Consider the following 17,444-nt stretch of genomic DNA (forward strand, 5'->3'; position numbering starts at 1 on the left):
TGATCGGAATGCAGAAATGATTTGATGTTAACTTAAGATGGCCCTAGGAATGTGCGGCGGTTCATGTTTCATGATGTTAGAGGTTCCAAATTCTCCGGAATACCTTAAATTCACAATGAAATAGCAAAAAGTAAGATATGAAAGAAACAAATGACGACTCCCAGCTTAAGTTAGGCGCATACTCGGAGTGAAGGTCAAACAATGACTTCTGTTTGTGGAACTAAAAGCATGATATAAGGAACTCTGCGAAGATCAACGGATACGAAGAACGAATATTCGGATATGTTGTACTCCCCGAATCCTGGCTGGCACTCGAAGTGGGTGTCAGTCTTTTCGAAAAAGTTTGGTGACAATCGGTAGTCTATTTTTGCAGACGTTGTTAGGAATGACTCAATATAGGAAACCGCCCCAACTGGACTTGTTTGGAGGTGGCCTCACTTGCAGGGAAGTAAACCCTACGGATGTCAAACTTCGACAACATAACACTGAAGCTTGTGTACTGACATTTAGAAATGCCACTGTAAAAGTTAAGACTCCGTTGGGAAGATTCCACCCTACAAATTTCAAATGGGAGTGCACCGGAATCTAAATTCTGTACGGTCAAGTAAAATTACTCGCTGAAACGTGAGTGAGAAAATGTTGAAACGTATGCTTCCGATAAAGGAAGAGTTGATGTTGCTGACATGGTATTACTACTGCTTGCTGCAGATCTAGTAAGCATACCAACCGATTGGGCGTTTTCACTTTCTTTAGCGAACTGAAATCCCCACATTTCGTCGAAAAAATGTTTCATGCAGAGACCAAGGAAGCCCAAGACTTCGCGCGGACAGCAAATGTTAGTACTCCGACAAAATGAGACGTATTGTTCTAAATGTAATTTGAATATGTAGTCAGACAGTGCGCTTACTTTTTTAAAGTAGAGACTACCAGCAGAAGACTATCTGTAAAGGTCAATTTTTACAGCAGAAGAGACTATCTGTAAAAGGTCAATTTAGTTGGTCTCTCGAAGAGTGCATCTTAACAATAAGCTTTTTTGACGTAATACATTACATTGGTGTCAACGAGGGACTCAGTCGATATTGGTTAGTGGGCCTTGGAAGAGATTCCATCAGCTCTATGGGCAGTGTGTTATGCTGAGTGAACTCTCTCGTATACGACACCAAATCAGATTAGAATTAAACCTTTGAAGTTACCAGTCGGGAGAAGATGAGCGCACAATGAGACAAATCCGTGATGGTGACCACTACAATTGAGTCGCCCAGAGTAGCAAAATGCAGTAAAGTAAAATGCACGGATTCACCAAAGGTGGTTGATTTATGTGCTGTTTCCTGGGTGATGTCAGTAGCTCGGTGATAAGGAAATGAAAGATGCCATTGCCCACTGTTTTGCCATCATGCCTAGGCTGGCTGCCGACTCGACTCTGTGCGTTGGCCGTCGGGCCTATATCGACGCTAAGAACTTGCTCGTAGCGCCATACTCGGCCCACCGCAAAGCTGTTTCTTTCCTATTATAGGCAGGCGTCTAGTGCTAATCAACAAATCAGGTTCCAATACCAGCCACTATATACATCACACGGGCCACACTCCTGACATTCAAACAGTATGCACGTGCCGAAGGACGTATGAGTTCCTTCTGTATGTATGCCAACCACAGCCGAGTAATTGGAATAACCAATCCTGAAAATTGCTGTGTGAGATAGTAACGAAGCCTAATTATGAACACACATGAAAAACCTGACCCTAGCTCATTATGACAGGCTGAAACTTCTATAGACATTCGTTGTCACACTGAGAGTTATGCCTGTAAACTAATGAGATGTTCAAATGTTCGCGCACCGTGCTTCGCCGGGACCAGTGGTGGACTTTTGAAGAGTGCTCATCAATTTGACTAATACACTCAGTTGCCCATCAGTTTGGCTTCACCGGCAACCTCAACTAAATCCCATTGGAATCTCTCGTTAATGGTAACCTTCAGCTGAATGTGCTGCACAAGGACCACCTCATGTCTCAGTTGGTACGATATTCGAGATATCCCAGTGTATATTCTTGAAGGAACACTGCCCATTAGGTTGCTGATGAGCTCCAAGAAAGCTGGTGGGGGCTGCCGAAGAGTTTCCACCAACCTTGTAAGCAGTGTGTTCTGTCATGTAACTATACTGCGATATCCCGAATATCGTCCCAAGCGAAAAAATCATGTGGCCTTTGTGCAACCCATTCAGCTTCGGAGTGACATAAGCGATAGAATCAGCTGGGATTCAGCTGAGTCTCGCATTAAAACCAAAATGGCATGAAAATTCAGCATAATTTGCGTTCAAGTACAACATAATGTTGACGGAAACTTGGAGCACCTGATGAGTCCCTAGAAAGGCGAAACCGATCTTGGGCTGTCAAAGAGCTCTTAGCAGTTTCCTTCATCAATCATATAATAAAAAATAATCGCTCAGCTGTAGGACCTTTTCGGTGCCTAGCAAACAGAATTCTACGACAGTGCCTAAGATGATTCACGGAGATGATTCCAGAATACCTATGCATATGGACCACCAGCCACCGAAACACCGTTCAGCTGATTGTTATCAAATGACACTTGTCCAGACCTACAAACTATTGGACCGTCGTCCAAGAGGCCAAGCTGATTCAGTCCCCATCCACTCTGCACACAAACACAGGCCAAGCGTGTTTTGAAAACACTGAGGGGCGAGAGATGGTTGTGAGCTCGGATCAATCAAGCGACACAAACGCGTTCGAAAAACAATATGCAGCTGTTCACAGTAGACTGACCAGTGCAGTCCGGCGGGTGGAGTTACGGCGAGAGCGACAGTAAATCAAAACACCATATACAAGAACAGCAGGAGGGAATGAAGGGCTAGACGACACAATGACGACGATCCAGATGAGAAGAGTGGTAGGCATCCGTACGAAAGTCACAGAATAGACCATAATGTCTGTCAGGATAGACCAGTATACACAAAGAACGTAGACAGCAGAACCGTCCACTGTGGTACAAACTAAAAGGGGGGTAGGTTCGTTTTTTAACACAACACAAAAATGTAGTGGTATAACAAAGAAAGCCTGCTAGACCTGAAAACATCGATGCTGGGGATGGAAAACAAAGGCTCGCGAGAAAATACAAGCTGATGAGAAACAGCTTGGTATCGTGCGAACCGGCCATCGTCTATGAAGTGGGTGGATTACGGAATTGTTTTCCATTTCACCATTGTAACACCGAAAGGCGCCGGGTGCATCTCACTAACAAATCAACACTGAGACTGATGCCTCATTTCCGGAAGAACCAAAACTATCTATCGCAAAACATTTCACATTTGAATGATGTGCTATGCACCAGGCAATTAGGAAGGCTAACAGGGGACCGTTTCTGCAGTTATACGTTTTCTTTTTCGTCAGTTGCCTATGAGTGATCAGGTAGCCCATCGGATGCTTGACACAGGATGGACATTTTGTATTACTTCAGAGAAGTTGTGGGCCTTGCTGAATCTTTATTCCAGCACGCGTCTTAAACAGTTCTACTCTTGTTATGTTGGGACTGTTCTGCGCCACTCACGAAAATTCAAAGGGAATGTGCATTGGTCTGATCAAATTTCAAGTGCTGCTAATGTAGTCATGTTGAGTTCCCAGAACAAGGGGGATTATTGAAGAATCGAAGGGGTACGTCGTGTTCCTATTTTCTTCTTTTATATGAATTGATTCTGTCGATTGCGTGTGTACTACTTCCGAATGATCTGAACGACAAAATTTCGCTACAGCGTAGACGAAATCAATTCTCTGCTCCAGTCACAATGTTGGTTTACCTACAGTTGTTTTGACTTTCATTTGTCAAGAATTCCAAACAATTGTGAAGGCCCCAAACGGCAATTCATATGAGCAGTTATACTCTCTTTCATCTGTCGTTGACTGTAAACAGCATAGAGCACCTGCGCACCTGAACACAATCTACTGGAACCCTTCCTATACACTTGTACAATCTTCACATGAACTGATGCACGACAACGGGCTTGCACGAAAGCACAGGTTCGTGATCCATTTACGCGCACGTTTGAAGGACGAATTCTCAAGAAACCAGCGGACAAGTGACCATATCTTTCCTCTCCGTAAACAATGGACGACCAGAGTTAAGCGAACTCACTTCACCAAAGAACATTCCACCACATTGCCAATTTTATTCAGTGGAAGTTAGCGCATGGTATGCCGAGCATTTGCCATGTTCGGATATGACTAATTTGACGCGGGCAATCAAAGTCGCTCTGTTAAATGCAGCCAACACTCAACACAACTGCTAACAAACTATCTCAGTGACCGTACGATTGGCTTCAGATATATTGCAAAAGCAGAGTTTGCATCCTTACCACGTCAGCCCTTTAACAAAAGCAACGAAAGTACGTTGAAGTCAAAGGCCAAGAGGCTGTATCCGCCGAATATTCTCCGTAATCTTGGATGAGAAACACCGCTCTATCAAAACTTATCAGTTCATTTTAACAGCCTTCGTGCGGCATGTGACAGGCTGCAGACTCTCCAGTTAATAGCGCCTCAATGCAAGCAGTCAACCTTAACTGCACTTAGAGTTTCTTAAGATCTTCTGAAATGATGGCATATTCGAGGAAAAAATGACCTAACGGGCACCATATGTGTTCATCGAAAGTTCGTATTCGTTAACAGGCCAATCGGCTCGTGTGGAATAAAGGTACTTAGCGGGCACATTGACGGAGAGATGGGACAGAACCTAAATGGAACAAACCTAATCCATGGGATGTAGAACCCAATTTCGATAAAAGACCGTTAAAGTCAGTTTTGTTTACGAAGCAACACCCATGCGACAATCGCAATTCCAGGTATGCAATACACACGACAGAATAACGAACCACCCACGGAGTGTTTCCATGGTGTTATGTGTACCCCACTGGATAACTTTATGGTACCGGCCGGAAGCTGAGCGATTTAATTCACCCGCTCCGGGCGACTGGGATGATGAACGAACCGCTGCAATGTGCATTCTCACAAAACTAAGCAACGCAGATTGCCTATTTCCCACCGGATACATTAGCTGCCTCCTATTAACCTCGATTAGAAAAGCCGGCTGTTGAACCTGAAGAATGACATAATCGTAATGTAGGTTTCGCTAACATGCTGAAGGAATGCAAAACTTTTTATGAAACCTGACGCTGAGCTGACTGCCGGAGAATGTAGCAAGGGGTTTAAGAAGTCAATATTCTCACGTGGGAATTCATGATAATATTACTAAGACGACCTTCCGTTGAGCATTATTATGACTGCTGTTTTGAAGTAGGATGGGCTCATCTGTGAACACAAAATGTGACACCATGCGGGTATCAGTAGTCGCGGCCATCATGAACAACCAATCCATGAATTAGTTGCAGCCGGAATACGGTTACTGGGTTGTCAAACTCTTTCCTCTTATGTGAAGTATGTAAAAAAAATAGTTCAGCTGTAGCACCCTTTCGGTGCTTAGCTGCCTTGCCACTCTAAGGTTGCAAGAGGGCTGGGATACTGCCATGTTGCCTAAGCTTAGACAGGGAAAGTCAAGAGGCGGAGGTGGGGTTCGAACCACGGACCTTCCAGTCAGTAAATTCGCGCTCTAACCACTTGGTCCATCTCGTCCCGTGAAGTATGTTCAACGTATCCCATAAACACCTAGAATGTCAGTCCATGATCAAGCAAATATGAGCTCGATATGACTGAGTGGTTAAGGTATGAATATACCGACAGGACTATCACAGCCCAACCATCGCATTTCTAGTGTCCCTGTCCAGGCGTAGACAATTTGCGAGTACCCCAGCTCCCTTGTTTCTGTCCATTTGCACAGCGGTTATGAATAGGACGCAACAGAACCGTCACTTTTTTAAAGCAACCGTAGGGTTGTATGAGTCAAACGAATTAAAGAATGTGTAACAAGTGATCTAGCACCCGAATTCCTGTACTCTTTGCACTACATCCAATTAGCCCTGTGACGAAATCTTAACGAATTGTCCTTGATAACGCGGAAGAAATCTGCATATCATCAGAGATAGTGTTATTGGCTTCAGTAGCTGCATTTCTTCTCAGAGGTTGATTTTCCGAAAACATTTCCACTCCAGCATACAGTCGAATTTCAGCACAATGTTCGTAGTGGGATAGGCCTTTTCCGGCCTAATCGATGTTCAATTAACTTATGTCACACTCGCAACAGCGCTTGACCGAAATGAGCCAGTTAACAGTACAATTATTCAGCGGGTTTCTGTATCTGTCAGTGCGATCGCCTTATGTTCAGTCCCTTTATATTGTCTTGAGACATCCAGTTTCCATTCTCCCAACTTACAAGCATCTGTTAAAAACATCAGTTGTTGAAGTCACTATCGAGTGAGAGTACTACAGATGCTCTGTAATTCAATTTGTGGACGTTAAANGCACATTGACGGAGAGATGGGACAGAACCTAAATGGAACAAACCTAATCCATGGGATGTAGAACCCAATTTCGATAAAAGACCGTTAAAGTCAGTTTTGTTTACGAAGCAACACCCATGCGACAATCGCAATTCCAGGTATGCAATACACACGACAGAATAACGAACCACCCACGGAGTGTTTCCATGGTGTTATGTGTACCCCACTGGATAACTTTATGGTACCGGCCGGAAGCTGAGCGATTTAATTCACCCGCTCCGGGCGACTGGGATGATGAACGAACCGCTGCAATGTGCATTCTCACAAAACTAAGCAACGCAGATTGCCTATTTCCCACCGGATACATTAGCTGCCTCCTATTAACCTCGATTAGAAAAGCCGGCTGTTGAACCTGAAGAATGACATAATCGTAATGTAGGTTTCGCTAACATGCTGAAGGAATGCAAAACTTTTTATGAAACCTGACGCTGAGCTGACTGCCGGAGAATGTAGCAAGGGGTTTAAGAAGTCAATATTCTCACGTGGGAATTCATGATAATATTACTAAGACGACCTTCCGTTGAGCATTATTATGACTGCTGTTTTGAAGTAGGATGGGCTCATCTGTGAACACAAAATGTGACACCATGCGGGTATCAGTAGTCGCGGCCATCATGAACAACCAATCCATGAATTAGTTGCAGCCGGAATACGGTTACTGGGTTGTCAAACTCTTTCCTCTTATGTGAAGTATGTAAAAAAAATAGTTCAGCTGTACCCCCCTTTCGGTGCTTAGCTGCCTTGCCACTCTAAGGTTGCAAGAGGGCTGGGATACTGCCATGTTGCCTAAGCTTAGACAGGGAAGTCAAGAGATACTGCCATGTTGCCTAAGCTTAGACAGGGAAAGTCAAGAGGCGGAGGTGGGGTTCGAACCACGGACCTTCCAGTCAGTAAATTCGCGCTCTAACCACTTGGTCCATCTCGTCCCGTGAAGTATGTTCAACGTATCCCATAAACACCTAGAATGTCAGTCCATGATCAAGCAAATATGAGCTCGATATGACTGAGTGGTTAAGGTATGAATATACCGACAGGACTATCACAGCCCAACCATCGCATTTCTAGTGTCCCTGTCCAGGCGTAGACAATTTGCGAGTACCCCAGCTCCCTTGTTTCTGTCCATTTGCACAGCGGTTATGAATAGGACGCAACAGAACCGTCACTTTTTTAAAGCAACCGTAGGGTTGTATGAGTCAAACGAATTAAAGAATGTGTAACAAGTGATCTAGCACCCGAATTCCTGTACTCTTTGCACTACATCCAATTAGCCCTGTGACGAAATCTTAACGAATTGTCCTTGATAACGCGGAAGAAATCTGCATATCATCAGAGATAGTGTTATTGGCTTCAGTAGCTGCATTTCTTCTCAGAGGTTGATTTTCCGAAAACATTTCCACTCCAGCATACAGTCGAATTTCAGCACAATGTTCGTAGTGGGATAGGCCTTTTCCGGCCTAATCGATGTTCAATTAACTTATGTCACACTCGCAACAGCGCTTGACCGAAATGAGCCAGTTAACAGTACAATTATTCAGCGGGTTTCTGTATCTGTCAGTGCGATCGCCTTATGTTCAGTCCCTTTATATTGTCTTGAGACATCCAGTTTCCATTCTCCCAACTTACAAGCATCTGTTAAAAACATCAGTTGTTGAAGTCACTATCGAGTGAGAGTACTACAGATGCTCTGTAATTCAATTTGTGGACGTTAAATGTAGAATGAGTCTACGAAATATATGGTACACATTCACATGACCAGCTAGATATGAAGTGAACTACCGATTTGTTGATGTACGAGTTGGTTGTTCTCTCACCCTGTTTTCAGCAAGAATAAGAACCAGGTCACCTGTTTATAGCTCGCTAGTAGCGTTAGAATCTATTTCAATCGAACAGAGCATGCACACACAGGTTTTACTAGCTATGGACAGCAGTGCAAGGCAGACATCAAAGGGCTCCATGCGCTACCTGATGAAATCAATGGTATCTTCCAAAGACCATAATTGGGCTGGATTTTAGAAAATGCTCACACCATCATAGAAGCGGATTTCACATACTTTTTGGACCAATTTGCGGAACTTGGCCCCATCTCCCTCTGTCAAGATTGTGAGGTAGTTTTAATCCAAGCTAGACTCTCGTCACCACTACATAAACGACACCGAAAAAATAACGAGAGCTGAGAGACAAGGAGCATATTGTAGCACTTAAAACAGACAAAGATTTCCTGCTAAACAAACTGGATTGTGTTTAAACCAAACGCATTCTAGCAGATAAAACCAAGGTTGGCTTGACAACGTGCTGTTTGTTGGAGTTACACATCTTTGTATTGCGTGGTTTCATGCGTTACACGGAGTTCAAAAGATTTGAAGCTGTTGGTTGCCATACCCCTCAGTCTTACAGTCTTCCAAAAACTCATGAATCCCAGAAACCTATTCGTCCCATTTCAGCCATGAACGGTTCAATTTATCACCAGTTAACCAGACGGGTGCTGACCGTCCTTAAACCTGTTCAAACAATCCTTACTAAGCACTATTTGAAAAGCGCCTACGAACTTTTGACCTACATTGGTTGATATCTCTCAGACAGACATCTGTCCGCTTGACTTGAAACCACTTCTTATTGATGTCCTTCTTATAGGAATTGTGAACTTTTAAGGTGGCTACATAGAGCTTTATCCATCGCTACGCCACACTACGCCCTTTACTAACGCACTGACGATGTCATATCAATTGGTGATGAAACATATGGAATCAAATTGCCCAGCTCAGCAAACAAACTAATGACCACTTATCCAGATCTAGCTGCTCTACCCGTACCATTCTTAAGGGACTCATAATGTATACCAAGAATATAACTTATAAGCAGTTGTAAGGGCGAATAGTCTGGGACCGACTTTCGCAGAGATTTTTATGGCGAAACTAGAGCAGTCAGCAGAAATTGACATTGAGCAACCACCCTTCTATGGACTATATTCAAATGAAGCTTTACCTGTGACAAAAACGATTAAAACGAGCTGAACATACGCTCTCAGTCTTCAATACACTCCACGGAACCATTGCTTCCATTCGTGAGTTTGAATTAGAAGAAAAACTTCTTTTGGAACATTTCAGTCACTAGTAATACCGATGGTATAATGTCCCGCTCCGTTCACAGAATGTCTACCTGAACAGAAGAGAACCTATATGCCATCCCATGCAGCACAAAGGTGTCTGGATCCGGCCGTTGGTTACGGAGTAAGACTGACCTGAACTCCAGACAGACTCATTGACAAAACGGTTGCGGCCGAGCAACTATCCCGACCGTTTCAGTGAATATTATTTCAGAACGGGCGTCAAAGTGTAGGCTCAAATCAGAGTATCAGAGTGTCGAATGGATATTTCCTATACCCGTGACCGTGTCTTCGGCAGCCGAAACGAACTTCAACCATCGCCTAACGCCAAGCGCATACTAGTGCAGAACTGAATCCCAAACCACAAAAGTGGGCTTTGAGAGTGTTTCTGATCAGAATGACAAAGTTGGTTTGACAAACCAGTCATTGCACTCACCTGAAACACGGTGATACACTGGTATGACCAGCATAAGACTGGGTGCGCCGGCGATGGAGTATCTGTTTAAACGATTTCACACAACAGTAGCCGACTCTAATTTGAGTTTCAGCGAGCCAAGGCCTAAGTCATCAGCGAAACAGACATATACCCCAGGCAAGGCACAAGGTAAAATTTGACTCTTCATTCCAGGTCAGAGAACGAAACAGTCGACAAGAGACACTGATTCGTTACAGCAAAATGAACCAGTCGATTTAATTCTGTACTGTGTGTCGTTCTGGTTTTGCTGACTGGTCACGTCACGTTGTAGTTCAGTATAAACGGTGCCACCAGCTCCGAAATTCGTTTCATTTTATTCCGCCTTAAGCGCATTGCAGCAAGCGGAATTGTACGAGGTGAAGTCATCCGGTAACAATGCTCTTACTCCCTTGTTCAAATTGTTCATGTAATCACAATTTATGTTCTCATTGACTTTGTACTTTTCGCCTAGGTGATCATGGTATGCAGCACGCCTAAAACGCAAGTTTTCAAAATATTCACAACACTATCGACGCCCACGAGGCATGAATGTACTTGCTCTCACTAATTGAGCTAGTCGGAGCATAATAGTAGGTTGTGTGCAACAATAGTTTGGAGAATGCAACTTACGACTCAGTCAGACAGCGATCGATACCTTCGGCCACGCCTCGGAGATTTTTCGTGCTCACTCGAGCAGACTTGACATCGCGCGGAACAGCCCCATAGTTACCCAATGAGCACAAAATTCTGATAGGCGGGGCACAATAATTCATTTCAAGGGCAAACAGACATCTCCAGATAGCTAATTCGTGTGAAATTCCTAGTGAGGTGAACGGGTTGCCTGTTAAGTCGCATTTCATCACTACGGCCAGTTATTCTATTCTATACCGTAGCCCACTTGTATGACGGACCCTGGTTGATAGATCGGTACATGGTTCTCTGGAGTGAGCGTCGTCGAGCCACCCAAGCTAACGAGCATTTATTCGGTAAACCACGTCTTTCGTCGAGGTTACTAAACGTAAACTCCATCGCAAAGAGATTGTACCTTACCGCGATTTGACGTTTTGTGTGCCTCCGTGGCCAGATGAGCCATACTGGGGTAGGAATGGTTTCCGTCCCGCATCCACAGTCTCTCAAATCGGGTTGATCAGTGGTTGAAGGTTTGAATAACACAGTTTTCCGGTCCTCCAGATTGGAGGTTTGAACACGTTTAGTGACTTGTTCTTTTTAAAACATGTAATGCACCGGCGTTTCCCACCAAAGACCGCAGTCATGAGGTCAGACTTTTGAGATAAAAGTTCCGGTCGTGGAACCCAATGGCCCTCCTGTCCAGATCAGGACGCCCTAACAGTATCCAACCATGATCCCTACAAACATGAACTCCACACTAAATATTTTGTGGCGGTCTTCACAGTATTCCTTCGTCGGGCGTCTAGATTTATGAAGTTTATAGTGTGATTTAGCCATTTGAATCAGATTCCTTCATCCAAAAACTTCGGATCTTTCTTTACGGTTCCACACTGTGAGCCCAGTCCTTTCTCAAAGCCTTGTTTGGATAGGTGACTGCACGATTATATTCATATGAAAGGAAGCTAGCTGAACGGCGCAGCCGGGAATCCGAAGGTAGGAAGATGGTATCAATAGGAGGAATTTCAATAGTTCCTCTCGAAATGTTGAACCAACCAGGTGTCTTCTCGACGGTAGGAGCACGGGAACAGTCTGTCTGGCGCGATCAAGTAGACGTCCAGGATAGTGCCACTAGTATTTAAAGGTCCCTCACTAGTAACGGAGAATAAAGAAACGTTTTGAAGTTTCTTCATGAGGGAGAAGTTCAGAGATTCGATCAGACAAAGTTATCCCCGTGGAAGAACATTCTTGACTCAAAGATAACGGGCTTAACAGTGTTTTCGAAGTTTTGCATACACACACCTCCAAAACGTAGCCCCCAAGTACACAGCAATCACTTAAAAGGGGGCTGAATATGGCAAACTTTAAACATTTCACTGTAGGAAGGTATAAATTACGCTCCAGAATTCAAAAGCAGGTGTCCAATAAGGAACATTTATCCGCCCGAGTAAAATTTTTGAACGCTATCCAAGATAATGTTTGATTGCACGTAATTGAGAAGCAACCACGTTCCACCTACAATTATCCGCGACAAATTATCCTACAAATCCACGACAAACCATCTGAGAGATAGTGAATTGAAACCGAGACCAGCACATCATGCTTACCCTGTTTCGGTAATCGCTTCGGCCAGTAATGAGTGGACTGTCAGACACTGTCAGACAACCTCACTGCCGTTCAGAGGGTTACCACCGCTCAGGGCTACAGGGATCTTATGTGATTCGCTAGTCCAAGCCTCTAATCTGCGTCACCGGTGTCTGTTTATCTTTTATTCATATTTCCAGCATCTAGATATGTAAAAGGCCTACCTTAACACCCTGGGAATGGTACACTCATAATAGTGGTAGAGATGACGTCCCACGACAACCATTGTACATGTCTAACTGATTGTTAGTCAACAGTAACCAATCCTTCGTATGCTTCATACCCGTCTCGTGGATGGGGTGGGCTACTGGGTTTCCCATTCGTACGCTGCGGGTTACAGCCGTCTAGTTGCCTCCATACAATTTTTCATCGGTCTGACAGCACAACTGTCCTCTCAGGTCTTTGTCCCTCAGGTTAACACGGGATACAGGACGCTAAGTCGGTTGCATAGGCTGCTGCGCGCCGCATGTGTCACCGGGTTCACGGTGTTTCGGCATGAAAGGCGAATCATGGAACAGATGCCAGGCCATCACTGAATGAACGGCATGGGTGTATCCAGTTCCACCAGAGGAGCGATTACGTCTTACCATAGTGGTTTAATGGATGGATGAGTTCAGTGAGCTATTGTTTGGCTCTTGTATGGTGTACGTTCGAGAGGTACCTGTTGGGTGGGTGCATGAACAACCGGAAAACTTGTACCCCTCTAAGTTAAGAGTAATGGTTCGGTACCCGTGATAATTGCACTTCGTCGGTGCGCATTAGGCTATCACCATCAGTTGTATGAGTAGGGCAGTAGAAAATTAGTTCAGGTGACGAACATCCTAGCCTTTGTCCAGCTCGACTGGTGAGCTCATGGGTCAGTAAAATAGTCACTTAGGTTAAATGGCGACTTCTATTTCTTACGAAGAATAGAACAACACAGATGATTTATCGCCATAAGAACTAAACCTAATTCGGCCTATCTACCGGGTTTCAGTGGACTTCAAAAGTATAATAAAGTATAACATTCTATTATTGGCTAACTGCTGAAAAGTCATTTCGGAAAGTCAACATCCTACGCATCCAGTAAGTGATGAGATAGACAACCATAAGGTGAAACAATTTGATAGGGTAGATTCCCATCAATAAAGCCTTGGAAAATGACCAACTCCTACCAGTTCATGAACCCCTCATGCCGGTAAAATCTGAAAATACATTGACACCTACATGCTAATTAAAGGGGAAAAGCATACTTAATAAGCCAGCTGTAAGAAACAGAAAATAAACCGGAGTACGCGAAGGTTGGTAGTCATGAAAGCCATATATGGTTCTCATGTTTTTAACCTGTCCACTAGATTTCCGGTTCTTAACTATGTGCGTGTTGGACAGGGTTGAAACCGAGGTAAATTCACCCTCGACGCCCATTCATTTTTCATCGGATTGTAACAGAGTTTCCTATTTCCATGACGTATCAACACAAAAATTTATCTGAAACCAATAAAAATAGGTTGGGCGGTTATGTGTAAGATCGAACAATTTTTAGCAGAGGGATTGTACTCAGTGACAGAGTGAAGTTCTGGTTACGGTTCAGTATTTTTGGCAAACATCAGGCTATCATAGTAAGACCATGGGTAGTTAAAACATGATGTAGAGTGACGTCAAAGTCTATAAAAATGGCTCAAATGTATTAGTTCTATGTAGAGCCATTGCAGTAGAAACAGAATAGTTTTGTCGACTAATCTGCTCCAGTTCGCCGATGCAAAAGAGAGACCAAACACTCAGTAACGGATAGGTTGATGTGGACGAGTTAAATGTGCTGGACTTTCCGTGGTCATGGAAGAAATCTACACGACCATACATGGACTTAATCAGTAAATGCGTAAAATGATTTGCTGGTTAGGTTTCTCACCCATTGATGAAATTATCTGCTTTGTTATTTGTTAACGGTTGCGAGGTGCATACAATATGCATCCTCATCAAGTTCATTTGCACAGTCTTCGTCCTACTCTCGACCAACCATTTCGGTTGGTCCATTTTAAAGGTCTCTACCTTATCCAAGCTCCTCAGCAATACGAGCCACCAACTGTAGCAGGCTTTGAACTACGGATCCAATCAAACATAAACCATCATTTTTAGAGAAAAGAGACCGTGAGAGGGCACAAATCAATCAATTTCAAATTCACAGGGTCAGCTAGGATTGTAGTAACAGTGTCCTGGTCAGTCGCACTATGAAAAACCAAGAATAAAAGCTACTTTGTTTTGCTTTGATGTCTACAAAACTGTAAAATTTTGAAACGTGGGTAGTTTGCTGTAGGACTCTTCACATGATATCTTTAAACATTCTCCCAGGTTTGCGATGCCTGTCCAGGATGAAACCATCCTAAACAGCTCCCTCTCGCTTGGTGTGTTTGAAGTATTACTTCAATTGTAACCGAAGTACAGTCTTAGCCGGACCCTTCACGCGATAATTCAGCGAGTAAGGCGAAAAATTAACTAGACGGAAAAACTAATTTTCAAACCCACTCCTGGGGTTTCAATTTCTTGTCTGCGATCTCAGCTGAACAATTTTTCGCATGATCTAAACAAATGATCACGTTAAGTTGTCCTTGGTCTCGAACACTGCGACCGCATTCCGACGTATCCGACAGAATGGAAAACAACACGTTACTTACCGGCTTCCTAACAGCGCTCCCAGCCAAAAGACGCTTCCAACATCACGCACTCGCACACCAGGATGAGAGGTTACATATCCTTTTACCCATGGTGAAATCCATTTATCTAAGCTGAACACAATAATGCATCGCCCCAATCCAACCGCTTGAATAATCCACAAAAAGGCTGTGTGGTACCTTTGTACATAACTATACATAACATAACTTGTACACAACTGCGCCCAGAGTCGGAGGAATAATAATTACCGATGAACCTACGCTCAGCCGATAAGCTCTGTTCCTCGACCCGATATCAGTGGAATATCAGATTTCGACATCGATAAACTAAATGTAGATGAAAGTTAATGTCAAGATTAGGCTGCAATCTCTAAAGAAGCAGACAGGTGGAGGTGAAGCAGTGAAGCATCGGTGTCGAACACGAATGCCATGCTGTTAATGATGACGATGATGGTGGTGGAGATGAATATCTTTAGCCACGCCACGTATAAAGTAAGATTCAATTTAATACCCAAGTTGCCTAATTTGGCACAGATGTACTAGTGGCTGAACTTACCCTGACCACTTCTACCCCAGCTTCAGCATTTTCATACACCGCAGCATGATAGGTGGTTTTATCCAGCTCTGGTGGAAATTCGTTTATATCCTCTATTTTAATCACTAAGTCCCTACCAGAAGACCGCTGTGGGCTGCCAAAGTCCGTGCAAACAATTGTAACCGCAACTTGAGGTTCCCGCTCAGCATCGAATGATCGCGTGGTTGAAAGTGTGTAGAGCTTCCCCGCATTGGATAACACAAATGAGTCCAGAGTGGTCTCCGAGGCAGATGCTGCTGACCGAACCAAACGACAGGCTACGCGTCCATTGTCACCGGAATCGCTATCCGTCACCTGTACAACACAAACTCTTGTAGGTGGGGAATTCTCGGGAACGGATAACTGCTGCCCTTCAGATGGAGAAAACATTTTGATGTTAGGGCTGAAATCGTTCAAGTCTTCAACCGTAATTGTCACATGTGCTAGATTACTTGATCCTAAGATTGGATTACTGACGGACGTGGAACTGCCGTGGTCCATGATGGCGGTTGAGCTGCCCTCGACAACCGAGACATCGAATTTGTATTCTGAGCGTCTATGTGCTGCTAGACGGGTCCGCAGTACCACGCGACCCGTATTCCGTTCTAGGCGAAAAGTGTTGTATAAATCTTGATCAGCTGTGCCGTGAAAACGAAAATCCATTTGAGCGTATGGTGGAGAATCTATATCTTCTGCCTCCAGTTGAAGGACCACCTGGCCGACTGTAAAGTTCTCAGGGACGTTCACGCTATAAGTGTTCTTGACAAAACGAGGAGGGTTGTCATTCGCATCAGTGATGCGGATAGTAAGATTTTGTCGCATACAACTGCGTGGATCGCATGCCTCGAGACTACCAGTATAGCTGGTTGTCTTTTCATAATCCAAAGACCGTACCAGCCGCAGACGAACATTCGGTGGCTCAGAATCGTCCAGCTCGAACATCCGAAGTAGTTCAACACCATGCAGAGTGTATCGTTGAACTTGGTTTTCTTTTGAAACATCTCGATCTACCGCAGGAGTAAGACTAAAGAGCGATCCGACCTTGGCCATCTCAGAGACTTCCAGCACTTGGCCATTCTCTGAATTGGGCCCGAATGAAGGAACGTTGTCATTGATATCTAAAATTCTAACACGAATTTCCAACGGTTGCATTTCTCTACTCGTACCACTTTCAATCACAACGCTAAAGCTTAATTCACATGGTTGCTCCAACTTGCAGCAGAGGAAGTTTTCTGTACACAAGGATTCTAAATCCAAACGGCGTGCTAGCTGGACCAGGCCCGTGGTTGTGACGTCGAAAAATTTGGAATCTGTGGTAATTGTTGGATGAGGAAGGAGATAAGCTGATATATTGCCGATTGTGGTACGCAAAGCAGACTCCTCATTTACGACAAAACGAAGAACCGGAGTCGCCTGTTCAGTATTTGAGTAACTCACAAAGGCACAGAAAAATCCAAGGTAGACAGCGAGCAAACAACCACGGTCATGTGGCTGCATGATCCTCGCAGTGTAGGAAAATTACATTCGGATCTAATCGAGAGCTCAATAGAGGACACGTGAACAGAAGCGTGCTGCGGACGCGGGCAGACGTGAAGTGCTAGTGGCACGCTTGACAAGCACACCCGACGCCGCTTGACGCAGGGTATGGCTGCGACGGGGACAGACCAATCAGCTGACAGGCAAACCTTGCTTTCTGATTGGACAGTGGACAACAGCGCAGCATAGGCTAGAGGCTTGTCCAGGTCAGTTCCCTGTCGCATTAGCGCAGCTCTCGGATGAGTGACCGGCCCTTCGAATACGGTGACATCCAAGATAAAGTGAACACCGTGCTCGTAACTAACCGTTTGATGGAATCTCAACCTACATCAAAACTCCTGAACCAATATAGGACATTTTCTGCTTTGCTGTTCGGCCATGTTCAATGGACAGCTTACTGATTC

At 44.3% G+C, this 17,444-nt stretch overlaps 1 protein-coding gene across 1 annotated transcript in view; it reads right to left on the reverse strand.

The window, feature by feature from the left end:
• Positions 1 to 17,083, reverse strand: part of T265_05267 (hypothetical protein) — a gene marked incomplete at both ends in the record, with an annotated part of 68,298 nt that extends 51,215 nt beyond the window's left edge. Inside the window, one exon of the mRNA XM_009170236.1 lies at positions 15,487 to 17,083. Coding sequence (XP_009168500.1) covers positions 15,487 to 17,001 — 1,515 coding nt within the window. The remainder of the gene's footprint in view (positions 1 to 15,486) is intronic.
• Positions 17,084 to 17,444: the final 361 nt, after the last annotated feature.

Source organism: Opisthorchis viverrini (genome assembly GCF_000715545.1).
Source record: "Opisthorchis viverrini unplaced genomic scaffold opera_v5_97, whole genome shotgun sequence".
NCBI lineage: Eukaryota > Metazoa > Platyhelminthes > Trematoda > Opisthorchiida > Opisthorchiidae > Opisthorchis > Opisthorchis viverrini.